The following is a 17,706-nucleotide window of genomic DNA, read 5'->3' on the forward strand; positions in this document are numbered from 1 at the left end:
CAGCTTTGATGTGTTTTTCAAAAGTGTGCATGTACAAGCATGTGTATCAGAGGCACAAAGCAGCCTTCCTGGAGATGGATTATTTTTCCCAACTCCACAATGATTCAGATTGCCAGAAAAAAAAAAAAAAAAGAGGAAGCTGCACCAGACAGAATTTGCCTCAAGACTGGCTGATGTAACTCAAGAATTGCAGCCAGAAAGGTGGGTGTCTGAGTCTGGGCTAGGAAAAGGAGAGAAATGTGCTCATCTGCAGGTTACTTTGGGGCAAGTGGAGTTTTGGGATCTCCTCCCTTTAAATACTTGTTCTAAAATGCAAAGTTCAGTTTTAAACAACCATCATAGACTCATAGAATTATTTAGGTTGGAAAAGACCTCCAGGATCATTGTTCCAGACATACACTTAATGGCAAGAAATTATTTCAATAAATGTCTCCCTCTCTGCAGGTCCTCTCAAAATTCCTGGGAAACGTTGCTCGGATTGCTTCTTGATACCAATAAAACCCCAAAGACACAGAGAATTGTAGGGAAGCCTTGTGCTGAGCAAGCTAAAACTAAAATGGGTACAGGATTCCGATTTATTCCTCAAGCTATGGAAAACCAGTGATGGATACAAGGTTGGGCTGTCAATCTGTGTGACATAACTACCCTTTTAAATACAGCAGAAATCAGGCAGAAGCAAGCAGAAGTGCTCCTCCTTTTGATTTCTCTACACTACAACAAGGGCAGTATCCAAACTCAAAGATCACTCATTTTCCACCAGAGCTCCCTTGGCAGGAAATCAACACACGACCTCCAGCCTTACCAGGCTGGCCAGATGCCACACATTCATTTCATGGCTAAAAAAAATATTTAAAAAAGGCAGTGATGAACTGAAGCTACTTTCTGAAAGCTCTGACAAATGAGATGATAAATTAACTGTCCCACAGCTTTCAGAGTCCTCACAAAAAGTCCCTCCCCAGCTTTCCTGTAGCCCCCTTCAGGTAGTGGAAGGCTGCTCTAAAGTCTCCCTGGAGCCTTCTCTTCTCCAGGCTGAACCACCCCAGCTCCCTCAGCCTGTTCTTGTACGAAAGGTGCTCCAGTCCCTGTGGCCCTCCTCTGGAACTTCTCCAACAGATCCATGTCTGTCTTGTGTTTGGGCTGCAGAGCTGGAGCGCTCATCCTACTCAAAGCCATCAGATGGAAAAAGCTGTGACAGATCAGAGAGCTGCAGGAACCATTCCTGCAGCAAGATGCAGCACAGACTGTCTTGCTCTCTACATGGCAAGCAGCAGCCCTGCTGACCTTCCCCTCCCAGCTCCTAGTGGTGCACCTATTTTGTAAGAGCCCAGCCCTATGTGCTGTTCAGCTGTTAACAATAGCTTTGTAAGCAAGTGCTGGGAGCCCTGATGGCTTTTTGATGTGCCTATGTAGCTGATTTTCTTTCCATTTCCCCTCCTGTGTGCCAGGTTCCAGAAGCACTTCCAAGCAGCAGATTCAGAAATAGAAAGAGTTCAAGGCCAGGTTTCACACCTGCAACCTTGCAGCTCTGGGACCAGTCACCTTATTATAACTCCAAGGCTTCCCCTAATACTCAGGGTTTTTGTTCAGTAATTTCAAATGAAGTTTATGGGTTTTACTTATTTGTTTGGGGGCAGGAAGGGATGGGAGGAGGGGAAAGAGGGAACATATGTAACCATTACACTTACCACCTCTAAAGGGCTTTTCCAACCAAACAATTCTATGATTTTACTTTGATGCAGTCACTTAACTGAATGCCACAGAAGTTGATGCCAGTTAATTTATTATCCAATTTAAGACACTGTCTCACTCCAATTCTCACCAGAAACAAATAAATCAAAAAGAGTTACTTCTGTTCAACACTAACACACCATTCCTGCTTTGCAGGGCTGCTAAAGCAACATGGCAAAACAGTTCAATAATCTCCAAGTCTCTGGCAATGAAAAAAAGGTTAAACAAAACAAAAATCTGATTTATTTTGCTACAAAGCAACATATTACAATGAAATTGCGAGGGAACAAAACTTACTGTGTATTGTCTTCTCCAAGAACTATAAACAGGGTTCTCTTCTGTTATAGACTGACCAAATGGAAAATGAAGATGCAATGGCATCTTTAGAAGAGGATAAGCAACTCCCTGTTCTAGCTAACCCCCTTTCTCCCTCTGCATGGAGAGACAGAGAGAGAATGCAACGCTGTTTGTACTTAGCTGTGAGATTGCAAACCCCAGGAGCTTCGGCACTGCTATTCAACTCTAAAATTCATTCAAATAGTAGAAAGATATAAAAAGAAGAGGGGAAAAACAAACAAACAAAACTAAAACACTATTTCCAGGATGGAAAAAAAAAAAGAGAGAGAAAAAAACCACAAATAATCTCATGTTTTCATTTTAGAAGGCAAAAAACACCCCACCCCCAAACAAACTCTGGAAATGATCCTAATGCAAATCTTAGCCAAATCTTGCTGAAACAAGAGCTTTGGGGTTAGGCCACATAGGAAAGTAGCTCAGAGTTCCCCATTACATCCAATTCTACCTGAGACACTGAAAGGTCAAAAAACTTCAGAGTGAAAATTTAGTTCCTGGCTTACCACAGAGGGAAAAAAACCAGATCAAAACAAAACAAAAAACTCCCAGGCAGTTATCATCTCTGAGTTAAGTCTGCCTTTCAGGAAATCAAGATCCTTCTGGTAGTAGCTATACTGCTTGAATGGTTTGCAAATGGCTTTAATCACCCCTGTGCCACGCACCAGGAACATCTAGGTGCTAGCAGAAAGCAGGGTGGCTAATTACTAGAAGGCAGAATAAAGATTTTTATCAAGCCTAGTGTGTGTTCTTCTATCAGTGTTTATGCCACAGCCCTTTCTGGGTGGTTGCTGCGTAGATTTTTTGTGTGCAGTCAAGAAGCCTCCCGATTGCAAACGTGCTTTTGAAAAGCAAAGCTGGCCAGGGCCCTGCGTTTCCAGCTCAAGCAGGGGAGTCTGCAGCCTGTGAACTCCCTGCAGCAGCTGATCCTTAAAGACTTGTTTCCGCTTTTCCAACAATTTCCTGGTTTGCATAACAATCCTAAAAGCAACACACACAAGGAGCTTTCCAGCACCGAGACTTTTTTTTTTTCTCCTGTCTCCAACATACTTCTAGTTCCAAGGCATGGAAAATATTTATCTATAATTGCAATAACTGCAGAGATATATTTGTCTACAAATATATTTACATATAAATATGTATCAGCTACTTGGTTTTAAAACAAGATTATGATAATTTTGCCATATCCAGGAAACACAAAACACTGGCTTACGCCTGGTGCTTAACTCATGCCATTGTGAATAAAGAGGGGGGAGGGGAGGGAAGGGGTTTAATGTTTAATTTCCTGTTAAAAACACACACAGGATAAAATCTTCCAAAGAGCAGTTATAAAACATGCATTTGCTAGCCAAGAAACTAGGTAAATATGGAACCAAGCCCAGGCTCACTTTTATTCCTTCCCCCCTTCTCCAAAGAACAAAGTAGCTGAAGGCCATGGTGCCTCTTGGAAGCACTGAGCTCTCCTAGGTGACTAGATAATTAATTAGTCTGGCTGATTAGGCACCCTGCACCCAGTGGGGCAGCTCCTCAGACAATGCACTGATGCACTTGGGCTCAAGGTACTGCATTGCCATGACACTGCACACCTGCCAGCCAGCCAGCTGCTGACCACCTCACTGACACAAATCACAGCAGGGGGAGCTGGGAGAGACCCCTGGAGGTCATCGAGTCCAACCCCACTGCCAAAGCAGGATCAGCCAGTGTGAATCACACAGGAGCACATCCAGGAAGGTTTGGAATGCCTCCAGAGAAGGACACTCCACAGCCTCTCTGGGGACCCTGCTCCAGGGCTCTGCCACCCTCAAAGGGAAGAATTTTTCCTTATGTTTAGGTGGAAGCTCCAGGAACTCGGGTTGTGTCCTCTGCCCCTTGTCCTGTCACTGGATACCACTGAGAAGAATCCAGCTCCATCCTCTTAACAGTCACCCTACTTAGAAACATTAATGAGATCCCCATTGTTAAAATAAGCATTAGCACATCCTTGGGACCTGCCACTTTGTAGTGACAACAGACAGAACACCTCTGCCACTACAGACTGGAGATACTACAGAAGGTATTGCTTTAGAAGGTACAAAGGAAAATACTGTTTCCAGACCCCCCTGAAACTCAGTGCCATCCACTGTGGAACTGTACTTCACCCGCAGCAGTTCAGCCTTCATCACAGTTCTACCATGCCTAAAGATGGATTCTGCAGTTTACCACACCAGAACTGCCAGCCAAGCACCACACTCCCGTATGCTACAGAACAGTCACAGCCTCTAGCAGTCCCAGCTCTTCTCTTGGTTGGGATGCCTGAATTCAACGAGAACAGGGACTGTATTTAGGAGAAACTGAACAAGTTTTCAATAGTAACACTGAATTCTTGGATCTATGATGAAAATAACCCAGCAAAAACTTTCTGTCTACTGTGTTAGGGTCAAAGTCACTGTGCACTGAGGACCCAAGTGAAATTCCTTGCACCATGGAATTTGAGAAGTCATGGTACTACTTGCAGCCTGCTGGTATTCACATTCAAACTTTGACCTAAACAACTTTGTGAGCGGCTTCAGTTTAGTTTTGTTTTTCAGATGAGAACCAATTTATTGTTGCAGATACAGCCCCAGAGCTTTCTTAGCTTTTGGTAGGATGTTATTCAAATTAACAGTTTAAGCTTTTTAAGTTGATGCTCCTCAAACCCCTCCAAGGGGATCAAGGCATTTAGCTTCATACTTGATGAAGGTGAAGAAAGGCACAGAGATTCTATACCTCTCCAGTGAGCTACAGCTAATGGCAGGCACAGTGAATTTCTTGCAGCCTCTTGGTAAAACTAGCTTTGAGACAACAAAGAGTCCTGAGTTTCCAAAACCTGCACTTAACAGCTGCTGTAGGTATTTGTGCTCCTGCCTTTCAAAGCCAACCGCTGCTGGTTGCTGATTTAATTGCAGTTCATCAGTGGATCTGCACTGCTGCACAAGTGCCAAACCTTCCTGTTTATTTTGACTTGCTGATAACTGGACTTTGTGCCCTGATCCCATGATTCTTCATGTGAAAAGACAATTGGCTAACAACATTAGGAAGAAGAAAGGGAATAGGGTGGAGAAAAACAGTAACACTGTTATGAGCCCTGACTTGCCTTTTGAGTAGTGTAAGTACCCCCAAGCAATGAAATCTCAGGAAAACGATTATGCTGCTGGCCCACAGTCAGAATGTGTAAGATGTTAGACACCCTTTGCCTCACTCTATGTTGCACAGTGGACTCTATGCAAAAGCAAGATGGTTTGTGGGTTGGGTTTTTTACCTTCTCAGCTGTGAGGCAAGTTTACCACTATTTACTGCTAGTTACATCAAGGTATTAAAGACTCGAGTGAAGCAGTAGCATTCTCTAGTGCAGTGGTGACCTGAACCTTTAATCCAGATGAATTTAACTGTAGAGTGCATTAGCTCTTCTCATAAAAGATCTGCTTTAATTTTAGTTCTCTCTCCATTTATCTTGTGGCTGTGTAATCTTCGGTAGAGGTCAAAGAGATTTCCCCAAAGAAACAGGAGCTGCTGCTTTTTCAGAGGGGAAGGGAAAAAAAAGAGGCACATCTAAGACAGCCTGTCCTACTTTCAAACATATGTCAGAGGACAGTGCTGTCTGTCCTACCCTTTCCCTGTACCCTCCTTGCCTCTGTGTGTTCCAAAGCAATTAAACACGCATGCATGTGCATGCAAACACATACAAATGAAACATGAAACATCTACTGCAGATAGGTGCAGTCCATCTGCCGCAAAGACTGAAATTACTGCTAACATCTTACCATCATCCAGCTCAAGACAGAGATTGTAAACAGCCAGAGGCCTCTTAATACGTTGTCCTTGTCTTCTTGACTGCCTTGGTGGGGCATTTGGAGGAGACACTGACATAGAGATTGGCTCGGGGAAAGTGGCATCAGGCAGGGTTTTGAAAATCTGCAATCAAGAACACAAAGGGTGTTAATTATTTATCACCAAGAGCAACCTGTGTAATGCAACTGTAAACCATTATCAAACAACATTTGTTTTGGATTCCATTCAAAGCCAAGCAGGAGCCAAAAAAATCCGTTCCTTCAAGTTTGGGAGTATGCCGTGGGTTTTTAATGAGTGCTTTGTAAATAAATAAATAAATGCAATATCCTATGAAAATAAAGCAAGAGCACTGTCTGCACATTAACCAAGCTGCAAAACAGTTAATCCAAAGACAAAATATTTGCATCCATACTTGCCAGTTAGGATGGAGGAGAAGGGGGAAAAGAGGGATACAAACTTTATAAGCCAGCGAACAGAAAGCTTTATAGCTTTAGCTAGAACCTACAGCTTGGCTGAAATTGTTCATCTTACTTTTCAGCACTTGTGCTGTCAGTACAAGGCTGGGCATGTTAATTAAAAAACAAAACAAAACCCCAGCAACAAATACTAAAGCACAATCTTGGAGAGACCAAAGGGGAAACGTGGAAGGCAAAGTGCCTGTAGTGAGAAATCCCACAGTAACACAGCATGTGAGAACTTTTTCAACTTGCAGTTTCGTATTGACACACATCAGAAAGATTGCATTCTTTGTCACCACTTTATCTTTTGAGCCACCACCATGGGCACAGCACCACTCCATGCAAAGCACCATGTCATTTCTCCCTGGGGTCACCAGCAATGCAGCTCTGCTCAGCCTGATAACATCTCTGCTGTAACTGGCACACGCAAGGCACAGTCTGACCATGCTGATGTACTTCTTCAGAGTGACCACTACCCTGATGCACAACTCAGCAGCAGCCTTTTACTAGTGGTCATGGCAGATTCACATGAACAAATCAGCTTAATATGTATTTCATCAACAACAAACCAGCAGAGAAAGATAAACACAAACAGCAACTGTGCAAGACAAGCCCTGTGTCTATACAGCACCTTACAGCAACACAACATGGTAATAGAAATGTAATATAGATAGAATGTTATACAACTCTCTGTAACAGAGATATGATCAAACAGTACATAGTTGCCTTTTCCTCTGCACCTTTACTTGCCATCTATCTGTATAGGAAAGATTATAAAGACAAGACTCACACTCAATCTTTGAAGGAGAAGCTGTTCCTGGAATGGAAATTCATGTAGCAAGCATAAAGAGATGCCATAGAAAACACATTTTGGGGTTATTACAGCACATGTCAGGTGTAGCATGAAGCTAAAAGCCAGCCAAGCTAGTCTTAGAGGTGAGAAAAGCTGCTCTAAGTAGGCATTAGAGACATCATGTGAAAAGTGTAAGAAACTCTACATGCCATTATAGCCTGGCCTGCTAACCCTGCATGTTAACACATGGAGGAGTAAGATGAGCCAGGATCCCCACAGACTAGTGTGCAGCACTTAAATCACTCCAGCACTGGCAGGTTGAAGACTGTACTGGTACAAAAGACTCAGAAACACCATTTTCCATGAAAACTGAAGAATGATCTTAGTGCCAAAGCTGGGCAGCAGTGGGCTGGAGGCCTAGAGAAGGTGTGCAAGGGAAAAGTGCAGTGGAAATAGTCCTTCCATCCCCAGAAGGGAATGTTGCTGTAGGGAAGGTAAAGCCATGCAATTTGTACTTCCCCATACTAGTGTTTCCTACTCCTCCACATGCCCATGAATGAGGGATTATGAGAGTGAGCCAAATAGTGCAAGGAACTCTCCAAACCCAAAATATTTACAAAGAATAAAGGAAAGAGTCCAACCTGGTTCTCCCCAGGACAGCCCCAGCAGTGCTCTCAAACAGTAACAGAGCTCTAATTGTGCTCCGAGTGCTAAGCCATTCCTTGAGCCATGATGCAACACACCACAATAAAATCCAGCATGCACCTAGATGGGCACTTGGCTAACAGTACCACACTGCCCCCTTATGTGGAAATAAAAGGGACAAATATTTGCTGCTGAAAAATTCAGGAGTGCCACAACTTTAAATGCCAACTTTTCCACGAACCAAGCGTGGCATGTGGGCTCGCTGGCAAATAACTCTGCCAAGAGGTTTCAGCATCTTGTCTCCTATGTCACATTCCACAGCTGTGTTTATTTGTACTGCCTTATCCACACCATCTCCACTGAAATTGAAGATGGTGAGAAGAACAAGTATTCTCCAGGAGTACTTCATAAGAGATGAGTTCTTGTGTGCAGTTAGAGGACTTGCAAAGGTTGCAGTAAAGTTCTTAAGTGCTTTTTCCTCATCTCCCACAAATATTTCAAGATGCTCTTCTGAAACTATTAGCATAAGAAACCAGCAGAGTCACCAAAGCAAAACACAGAGAAACCCATAAAGGTGATCCCTTCCCAATGACAGTGCCAGACAGGATGATGAACTGGAGAGAAGTAGGAGTCCAAGTAGATTTCTGATTGCAAGTAGCTATATGATGTGAAAAAAAACATAGTCAGTAGTTCGTTCTGGTTTAGAGGGAAGAAACTCCCATACAACAAAGAGGAGATAATACTGAAGCAGTGAAGCTACCACTTCAGCAGCAGCACTCCAGCATATGCTGCCTAATGTCAGAGTGACACCAGTGGCAGATGAGCTGCCCATGAGCTCTCTCCCAGTCAATCACAAGTTAGGGGTACTGTGTACTCCCTCTCACTCTCATGGCAAGTATATAATTTCTATTTTATTTTTTTTAATGGCAGAGCTGTGCACAAATGTTTCCCAACAGCACTGCCCAGTGCAACCCAGTCAGAGCACTGGGCTGATGGCAGGCAGTCTTCTGCAGTCCCCTTCTGCAGACAAGGCGCTCAGGAGAGCATCAGGCCCATCCTTAACTTACCTCACTCTGCTCTCAACAACTTGTTCTACCAGGTTGGTAGGGAAGTTTCATTTCTGGGATGAGGTCAGTAAGTAGTATATTGCTTTGTAGGGAGCAGAGGGCACCTCCCAAGAGCTCCTGGGTAGCACAAAGCCACTTCCCTCTGCACACTCTTTGAGACCAGAGCAAAGGACCACACAAACTCCATTCCCTCACTCCTGTGTTTCTCTGATTCAGTGTTACAAGCTGGAGCACTTTCTTCCTTGTGCTCACTCACTCCCTCCACAGAGCAGAAAGGGATTCCTGAAAGAAGTACTTTGATATGAACTAGAGAAAGCAACCCCCTGACTATCTGCTGAGCAAAGCTACCCATGCAGAGCAAACAGACTAATTGTCACACTCAGCAATGAACCCACCAAGCATCACAAGTTGCTCTGCAGGGTTCTGAAACACAATAACAACATCCCCCCAAAGCCTACCACCGCTAGAAAGATCATTAGGTTTTGGGGGGGGTTATATAAAGGAAACAGGAAACATCCTGCCATTATGTGTTACATGAGAAAGTGTATTTGGGATCACTTCTGCTGAAGCAACTCATATTTTGTCCATCCCTACTGGGGTATTTTCTTGTCTTTTTATTAGGAAAACAAAGCCCAGTACAGCCCATCCATAACCAGACCTGCTTTCGCTTTCTCTTGCAAGCCAAGTTGCAGCTCATACTACAGTTCCACAAAGGTAAAGCAAGCAGGAGGTCAGCCTCTGCCCTAAGAAGTGCACCCAGAGCATTCAGCTTCTTTCTTGACTTTCACTTACAGGGACAAGTCCTTTTCGTCATGCCTTAATGGATGTTCTGCTGCTGCACTGAGAAAGCACTGAAACGTTTGCCTGGGAACAGAGGCATCCTTTATCTGGGCCGTGGGGAGAAAAGTTTTTCTTGTTTTGGCTTTATTCAAATTTGCTTCTAGCCTTATTAATCATTTAAGCACCATGGAAGTATAAATGTTGCACAGCTAATGAAAGATGCCTGCTGTGAGTGAAGAGGTGTGTCAGAAGCACACTGTGCTGCATGCACAGGAGATGGAAGTCAGAAATCACACACATGACATGAGCACCTGAAATGGCAATGACATTGTTGTGCTTTGACTGACTTGCACAACAGTATGGGACCACACCTGACCAAGTTTTGTAACTTCTTCTTGCACTGCAAGCCTTTGCTGTCAGATGCATGACAAGGCAATGACACAAATCCAGTCATATCCACTCAGGTAGAAACCATCCTATGGAAGAACAGGACTGGAACTTGCTATGTAAGAGAAGATCTCCTTGCTACTCCAAACAAAGAAAAAAAGCCAAAACCCAAAAAGCCTCCTGTCAAGTAAAAGTCTCATCTCGCAGCACCATAGAAGGCAGGGGTTGGAAGGGACCTCTGGAGATCATCCACTCCAACCCCCTTGCCAGCGTGGGATCACTGACAGTGAGTCACCCAGGAACAGGTCCAGGTGGGATTTGAATGCCTCTAGGGACCCACAACCTCTCTGGGCAGCCTGTTCCAGTGCTCTGCCACCCTCAAAGGGAAGAATTTTTGCCTTATGTTTAGGTGGAACCTCCTCTGCTCCAGTTTGTGTCCATTGCCCCTTGTCCTGCCACTGGACACCACTGGGTTACTTACACTAATGCCTGTGCGAAGACAAGAATGAAGTCCACTCCTTGAATTACCTCATTCAGGAAGCAATAAAAATGTACTAAACCAGCCTCAAAGTTTACAGGTTGCACTGTCACATCCAGTGTTACACAGCTGCTAAGACTGTGGCCAAACTGCTTTAGATTTATAAATATCACTTCTCCACAACTAAGTTCTCAGAAGCACTGGCATCCTGCTGTTGACCTACCTGGGGGCAAACTCAGAAGCTGAGTGGAATAATTCCCATAGAGGAGAAGACTACCACACATGTGGCACCCAACACTTGATCAGCTAACAAATCCCACTGCTAGTCAGTCCAATCCCAGCCAGCCCAGTATTGTCAATGGTTGGTTAGGTCTGATCTTACATGAAAGCAGAGTTTCAGAGTGCACGCTAATTTAAGCAGTGGATCAGTCTTCAAGTCCACACTGTCAAAGTTACAACAACACAAGAGATGAGAATCCTGCAGAGCAATTTCAAACGCTGCTATATTTGACCTCTTCCTGTCTATGCAGCTGTACAAAACAAACACTCTACAAGGCTCTACAAACCACAAAAACCATCTTGGATATACACAGCTAATAACAGCTCTGTCCAGAGCAGTGAGCCCAAGCCCATCCCTACATACAACAATCTCAGTTCCTAAACCTGTGTCCCACAAAGCCCGTGGAAGCATTTCTGGAGAGCAATGAGCCAAATTCAACACATTATCATACTGCATTCTACAAGCAGATCCACGTGGCAGCAGCCCAAGGAATTTTGCTAGATTCCCCTTAAACTGCAACAACAGTGTTGGACTCTAGACCCCCAGCTCTTCCTAGAGCTGATTTTAGAAATTCCAAAAACCTCATGGCTGGGAGGTTTTAACTTGACCTGTTCCACGAGTTTATGGCTGGATGTACAGTTGTACATGGAAATGTAGATTAGACTCTGCTGCTACAAGAGAATACTGATCTGTTCTTTCTGGTCTGAAGCAGAACTAATTAATGAATTTCAGTATGTTTGCCAGGAATCACTTTAGAAAAAGACCCAGACATCAGGTCATCCCTGTCTGCTTTGTATCACTGGGGTAATTAAAATTTCCTCTAAAAAAAAAAAAAAAAATCAGTGGGAGGCAAACAGCAAAGGACAGAGCAGGATGAAAAAAAGAAAAAGAGGGGAGAAAAAAAAAATGGAGGCTTAGTAATAAAGCTAATGAGGATAAACTTGTAAAAAACATTAACAGCTTAATGCAGTGCCATGATTTTGTCACAAGACAAAACCCCCTTTCACTCTCACAAGCCCCACATGCTTCTATTTCCTTTGGCTACACAAACAAGAATCAGAGCACCAGAAGGTGCTGCTTAAGGCAAAGGAGGCTAGAACCTGCAAACTTTCCAAATCCTAGTGGCATAGCTTCCACTACTACATACTTCTTCTGAGATTTATTGTGGGGTTTTTGGTGTTGTATCCCCTCCCCAATATAATGATTGTGAATATTGTATAAAGACCTTTTCTGATTTGTAGTGGAATTTGAGTCTTAAAATCACTTTGAGCCTTAAAAGCACTTCCCAAGCCAAGGACATAAGTGGTATATTCCCTTCACTACATACTTCATTTGCAGTTAGTGAATAAAACAAACACACCCAGGCCCCTCAGCTAATGTTTACTGAACAACACAAACCCCCATGCACCTAGACCACATATCCCACTCTGCCCTAACACACTTTCTGGCTCTGGCAGCCCCTGCATTTCCATGACAACTGGCAATTGTATGTGCTGAGCAAAGAATGTTTTCTAAATCAGCAGCTAATAGTGAAAGAAAAACTTATCATCATCATGGGCTTGCCTTGACTTAGCTTCTTTTTAATGGAATGCAAACCCAGGTCAGGTTGGATCCAGCAAACTCTACAGAAACAAGAACAATGTATTTGTATCAGAGAAATGCTCAAAGAAAAAAAAAAAAAAAAAAGGGCTTAAACGTCTTAATGTGCTCCTGCCCTGATCAGACTTTCTAAGTTTCTTTTCCTCATAAGATAATGAAGACAGTGGTTGTGCAATCTGTATTTTTTGCCACTTTGAGCAAACATAAAGCAACAATTACCTTTGATGTCAAGCTATAATTGTCCTGTAGATACAAGCATTTCAGGAAGTGCAAGGTGAAGATAAGCACCTAATCAGCCACTAATGGTAACCAGCAGCCACTAACTGTACACTAATTGCAATCCATTTTTTAAACAGTAAAAACCACGTTCAATAAGATGAACAGTTCATGGTTTTATTTTCCTTCCCTGTTTGAAGGGACTGCAGAATCCAATTCGAGCTATTAAAATTTTAATCATAATAGAAATCCACTTCTGGAGAGCTAGGACAAAAGTTTTAGTTGAAAACTGACTTCTGCACCAATTCTAACAATTATAGAACACTTTTGGTGTACTGAAACATTTAAAAAATGATCCTTTCCTACTGTAGCTCCTCCAGGTTTTGCCTATTGTTTTACCACAGGCAATGTTAGATCAATCTGTTCAATTTCAGTCAACGTGGGCCATTTCTTCTTCTGTTTCTTAGACACTAGTCAATAAATGCACAAGACATGCACTAGAAATTCTTGACATCCCCATAGAACCTCTGTTCAGTGTCCAAAATGTGATGAACTTGATGATTTATAAAAATTATATTAAATCTTTGTTTGGAAAGGGTTACAAAATCTTCAATAAAAATTATCAACAGCTTAATTAGGATCCTTAAGCAACTTACCTCCCAAGGAGCACCAGCATGTCCTCTCCAATGCAGGTGGGCCTCTCTTGGTGTAGTTATGCTGACTTCTGTGTACCAGCATCTACACACTGCAAAACTGATTTGCTGTGCAATGGCTTCTATGAGATTGTGCAGGGTAAAGATTTTCTGAGGTTTGGGATTTTAAGGCTTGAATTCCACTACAAACCATTAAAGGTCTTTATGCAATATTCACAATCATTATATTGGGGGGGATACAACACCAAAAACCCCACAATAAAACAAGAAAAAAAACCTGAAATAGAAATCAGATCAAGAGTTAAAAGATTCTTGAAGCTAAGCCTCTAGGGGGGCACCAACCAGAAAGCATCAATAATGCTCTTGATGTTGCCTGGCACATTCTAGTTAGTCACGGTGCAAGAGAGAGGATGCAGCCTGAAAAGTAACTGGGAACAAGTCAAGACTAGAAACATCCTTGGCTAGAAGCCAACCCACAAAGCTCTGGAAATAAAATAAATAATACATTCATCCACCTAAGACAGTCTTTTCTTCATTGCAGAGGCACCATGTGCTGAGATCATCTTCCTAGCAGCCTGACTACCCATCCCCAGATGAAATGCTGCTTTCAGGACGCTGTGGAAGCTCAGGGTCTTGATCTCACACTGAAATCGGAACTTCTGCTATCTGCCCCTCTTAATGCAAAAGGCACTAAAACCAGAGCTCTGAACACACTGCAAGCTACGAGAGCAATACAAGAACTGAGGGAATTTTCAGACCAATTTGCTGTACCTGTAGACCCTAATAGCCACTCATTTGGCCTGACTACCTCGCATCATGTAGTTCACATTTCAGCTTTAATGAAGAAAGCAAACACAGCCTGTAAAGCATGACATTGCAGTCTGGAGGGCAGCTGTGACAGGATGAAAGGAGAGGAGGGAAAAAGCTTGCCAAGGTTAAAAACGTGTGTCCTCTGATGGGTTGCGAATTATGAGTTTGTTGACTCAGCCTTTCTAAAAGTAGCACTCATGATACAGAGGCTGCAGCAGCTTCTCCTGTATCACATCTCGCTCCACCTTTTAACAATTCATGAGAAGAATGCTCCTGATAGCAGCCCAGGCACTGCTATCAGCCAAGCCTTTATTCATGGATGGAAATGACAGAGTTAACCAGAGACCATGCTTGAAATCCCTACGCATTTGTCCACTGCACCAGCAGAAACAGCAGATTCACCTCCTCTTCCTATCTCCTGCAACTGGCAGCAAGGAGAGGCTTTTAAAAAGGTTGTCCTTCCTTCCCTGATACAGCTCCACATGAAGGCTTAGACAGCTGCAGGAAATACTTGGAACAACAACACAAAACCCATCAAATTAAGAGATTAAATAATCCAGCTTTGTAAACCACAACAGACTTTTGGTTACTTTTGTAATTTAGTATGGTTCCTCACAGTCCATGTTTTGTTTCTCTTGGAGCAGCCTACCAGCATACCAACCCAGGTAATTGATCCAGGCTCAGTCATCAGCTGCAGTCACAAACGTGAGTGGAGATTCGATACACCTTCTGAATATGCACAGGCTACAGGAAGGTGCAGAAAACTGTAGGCTTTTAAACAAAGATCTGCAGGCAGGTGGCCACACCACAAGCATGTGTCTCACTTGGAAAGGCTTTTGGCTATACACAGGGCAGAGAAAGGGTTTAAAGAGTTTGGAATGAAAGAGCTGCTGTGACTTCTACCAGGCACCAGGATGAATTTCTGTCCTTTCTGCTTCAGACTCAGTCAGTCATTCAGGTATCTAATTTGAATGAAGTTCAGGAATAGTTTCAATGACAATTCTGATCAGCTACATGCTTAAAGTTAAGCACATGTTGAATACCTTCCTCAACTTGCACTTCACAAACTCTGCCCTAATGGATGTATTTTAATGTGCCTTCCTCTTTCTCCAAGTCAAACACCTGTCAGCTTGAGAAACATACAGCCTGGGGAGACTTCAAATGGCCACACCACAACAAACCATCACAATGCACTGCCCATTTGTCCTCCCCTGTAGCCAAAGCACCATGAAAGCTGAAACAAGCCCTGGTTACTATTGCTAAGTGGTGACATGTGCCACACCAGACTGGGCCACCTCATACTCTCCAAGTGACTTCACTTGCTCCCATTTCTTCTGATACTTTAGAGCACTTTTATGATTGATGGTTGGTTGGTTGGTTTAAACTGAAAGGAAGACAAGAAATTAATGCTACTGAGCTCTTAATCCAACATCAACTTCATGGAGTTGTACTTTGAAAATCTGTAGCCTGAAAACAGATTACAGTACAGTATGGGATGGGATGGGGGAATCTGTCCTGCAACCCTCAGGCTGTGTGGTTTCATAACCATTAAAGCACAACCAGGGGCTGTGGGACATCTACAGTGTCCCTCCTGCTCTGGTCAGAAGCTACCCAACCCTCCTCGGGGTTTGCAAAGTCCCCAAAAGAAGGAAATTCTCCCCCAAAAAGAGAAAAATTCTCCCCCAAAAAGAGAAAAATTCTCCCCCAAAAAGAGAAAAATTGTCCCCCAAAAAGAGAAAAATTCTCCCCCAAAAAGAGAAAAATTCTCCCCCAAAAAGAGAAAAATTCTCCCCCAAAAAGAGAAAAATTCTCCCCCAAAAAGAGAAAAATTCTCCCCCAAAAAGAGAAAAATTCTCCCCCAAAAAGAGAAAAATTCTCCCCCAAAAAGAGAAAAATTCTCCCCCAAAAAGAGAAAAATTCTCCCCCAAAAAGAGAAAAATTCTCCCCCAAAAAGAGAAAAATTCTCCCCCAAAAAGAGAAAAATTCTCCCCCAAAAAGAGAAAAATTCTCCCCCAAAAAGAGAAAAATTCTCCCCCAAAAAGAGAAAAATTCTCCCCCAAAAAGAGAAAAATTCTCCCCCAAAAAGAGAAAAATTCTCCCCCAAAAAGAGAAAAATTCTCCCCCAAAAAGAGAAAAATTCTCCCCCAAAAAGAGAAAAATTCTCCCCCAAAAAGAGAAAAATTCTCCCCCAAAAAGAGAAAAATTCTCCCCCAAAAAGAGAAAAATTCTCCCCCAAAAAGAGAAAAATTCTCCCCCAAAAAGAGAAAAATTCTCCCCCAAAAAGAGAAAAATTCTCCCCCAAAAAGAGAAAAATTCTCCCCCAAAAAGAGAAAAATTCTCCCCCAAAAAGAGAAAAATTCTCCCCCAAAAAGAGAAAAATTCTCCCCCAAAAAGAGAAAAATTCTCCCCCAAAAAGAGAAAAATTCTCCCCCAAAAAGAGAAAAAATTCTCCCCCAAAAAGAGAAAAATTCTCCCCCAAAAAGAGAAAAATTCTCCCCCAAAAAGAGAAAAAATTCTCCCCCAAAAAGAGAAAAATTCTCCCCCAAAAAGAGAAAAATTCTCCCCCAAAAAGAGAAAAATTCTCCCCCAAAAAGAGAAAAATTCTCCCCCAAAAAGAGAAAAATTCTCCCCCAAAAAGAGAAAAATTCTCCCCCAAAAAGAGAAAAATTCTCCCCCAAAAAGAGAAAAATTCTCCCCCAAAAAGAGAAAAATTCTCCCCCAAAAAGAGAAAAATTCTCCCCCAAAAAGAGAAAAATTCTCCCCCAAAAAGAGAAAAATTCTCCCCCAAAAAAGAGAAAAATTCTCCCCCAAAAAGAGAAAAATTCTCCCCCAAAAAGAGAAAAATTCTCCCCCAAAAAGAGAAAAATTCTCCCCCAAAAAGAGAAAAATTCTCCCCCAAAAAGAGAAAAATTCTCCCCCAAAAAGAGAAAAATTCTCCCCCAAAAAGAGAAAAATTCTCCCCCAAAAAGAGAAAAATTCTCCCCCAAAAAGAGAAAAATTCTCCCCCAAAAAGAGAAAAATTCTCCCCCAAAAAGAGAAAAATTCTCCCCCAAAAAGAGAAAAATTCTCCCCCAAAAAGAGAAAAATTCTCCCCCAAAAAGAGAAAAATTCTCCCCCAAAAAGAGAAAAATTCTCCCCCAAAAAGAGAAAAATTCTCCCCCAAAAAGAGAAAAATTCTCCCCCAAAAAGAGAAAAATTCTCCCCCAAAAAGAGAAAAATTCTCCCCCAAAAAGAGAAAAATTCTCCCCCAAAAAGAGAAAAATTCTCCCCCAAAAAGAGAAAAATTCACCCCAAAAAGAGAAAAATTCACCCCAAAAAGAGAAAAATTCACCCCAAAAAGAGAAAAATTCACCCCAAAAGTGGTCTCCTGAGCTGCACCACCCATGACTTTGCCCCTGCCACGGGTCCTGCCCGTGTGTTGGGTCTGGCTGGGATGGAGGTGGAGCGAGCCCCAGGCACGGGCAGTGCCCTGAGCTCCGTGTCCCCGGCAGAGGGTGAGAGCGGGGCCGTGGTGGTGCAAACGGCGCCGGGGAAGGTGGTGACACACCGCGGCGGCACCATCATCCTCCCCTGCCGCTACCACTACGACGTCTCTGCCCACGACCCGGCCGAGATCCGCCTCAAGTGGACCAAAGTGACGGAGCCGATGGCCTT

At 43.0% G+C, this 17,706-nt stretch overlaps 1 protein-coding gene across 1 annotated transcript in view; it reads right to left on the reverse strand.

Annotated features, from left to right (window-relative positions):
* Nucleotides 1–17,706, reverse strand: part of ARHGAP10 (Rho GTPase activating protein 10) — a 126,133-nt gene that overhangs the window by 27,007 nt on the left and 81,420 nt on the right. Inside the window, exon 19 of the mRNA XM_054392430.1 lies at nt 5,859–6,009. Within this exon, the coding sequence (XP_054248405.1) occupies nt 5,859–6,009 (151 nt within the window). The remainder of the gene's footprint in view (nt 1–5,858; nt 6,010–17,706) is intronic.

Source organism: Indicator indicator, chromosome 25 (assembly GCF_027791375.1).
Source record: "Indicator indicator isolate 239-I01 chromosome 25, UM_Iind_1.1, whole genome shotgun sequence".
In the NCBI taxonomy this organism is placed as follows: domain Eukaryota; kingdom Metazoa; phylum Chordata; class Aves; order Piciformes; family Indicatoridae; genus Indicator; species Indicator indicator.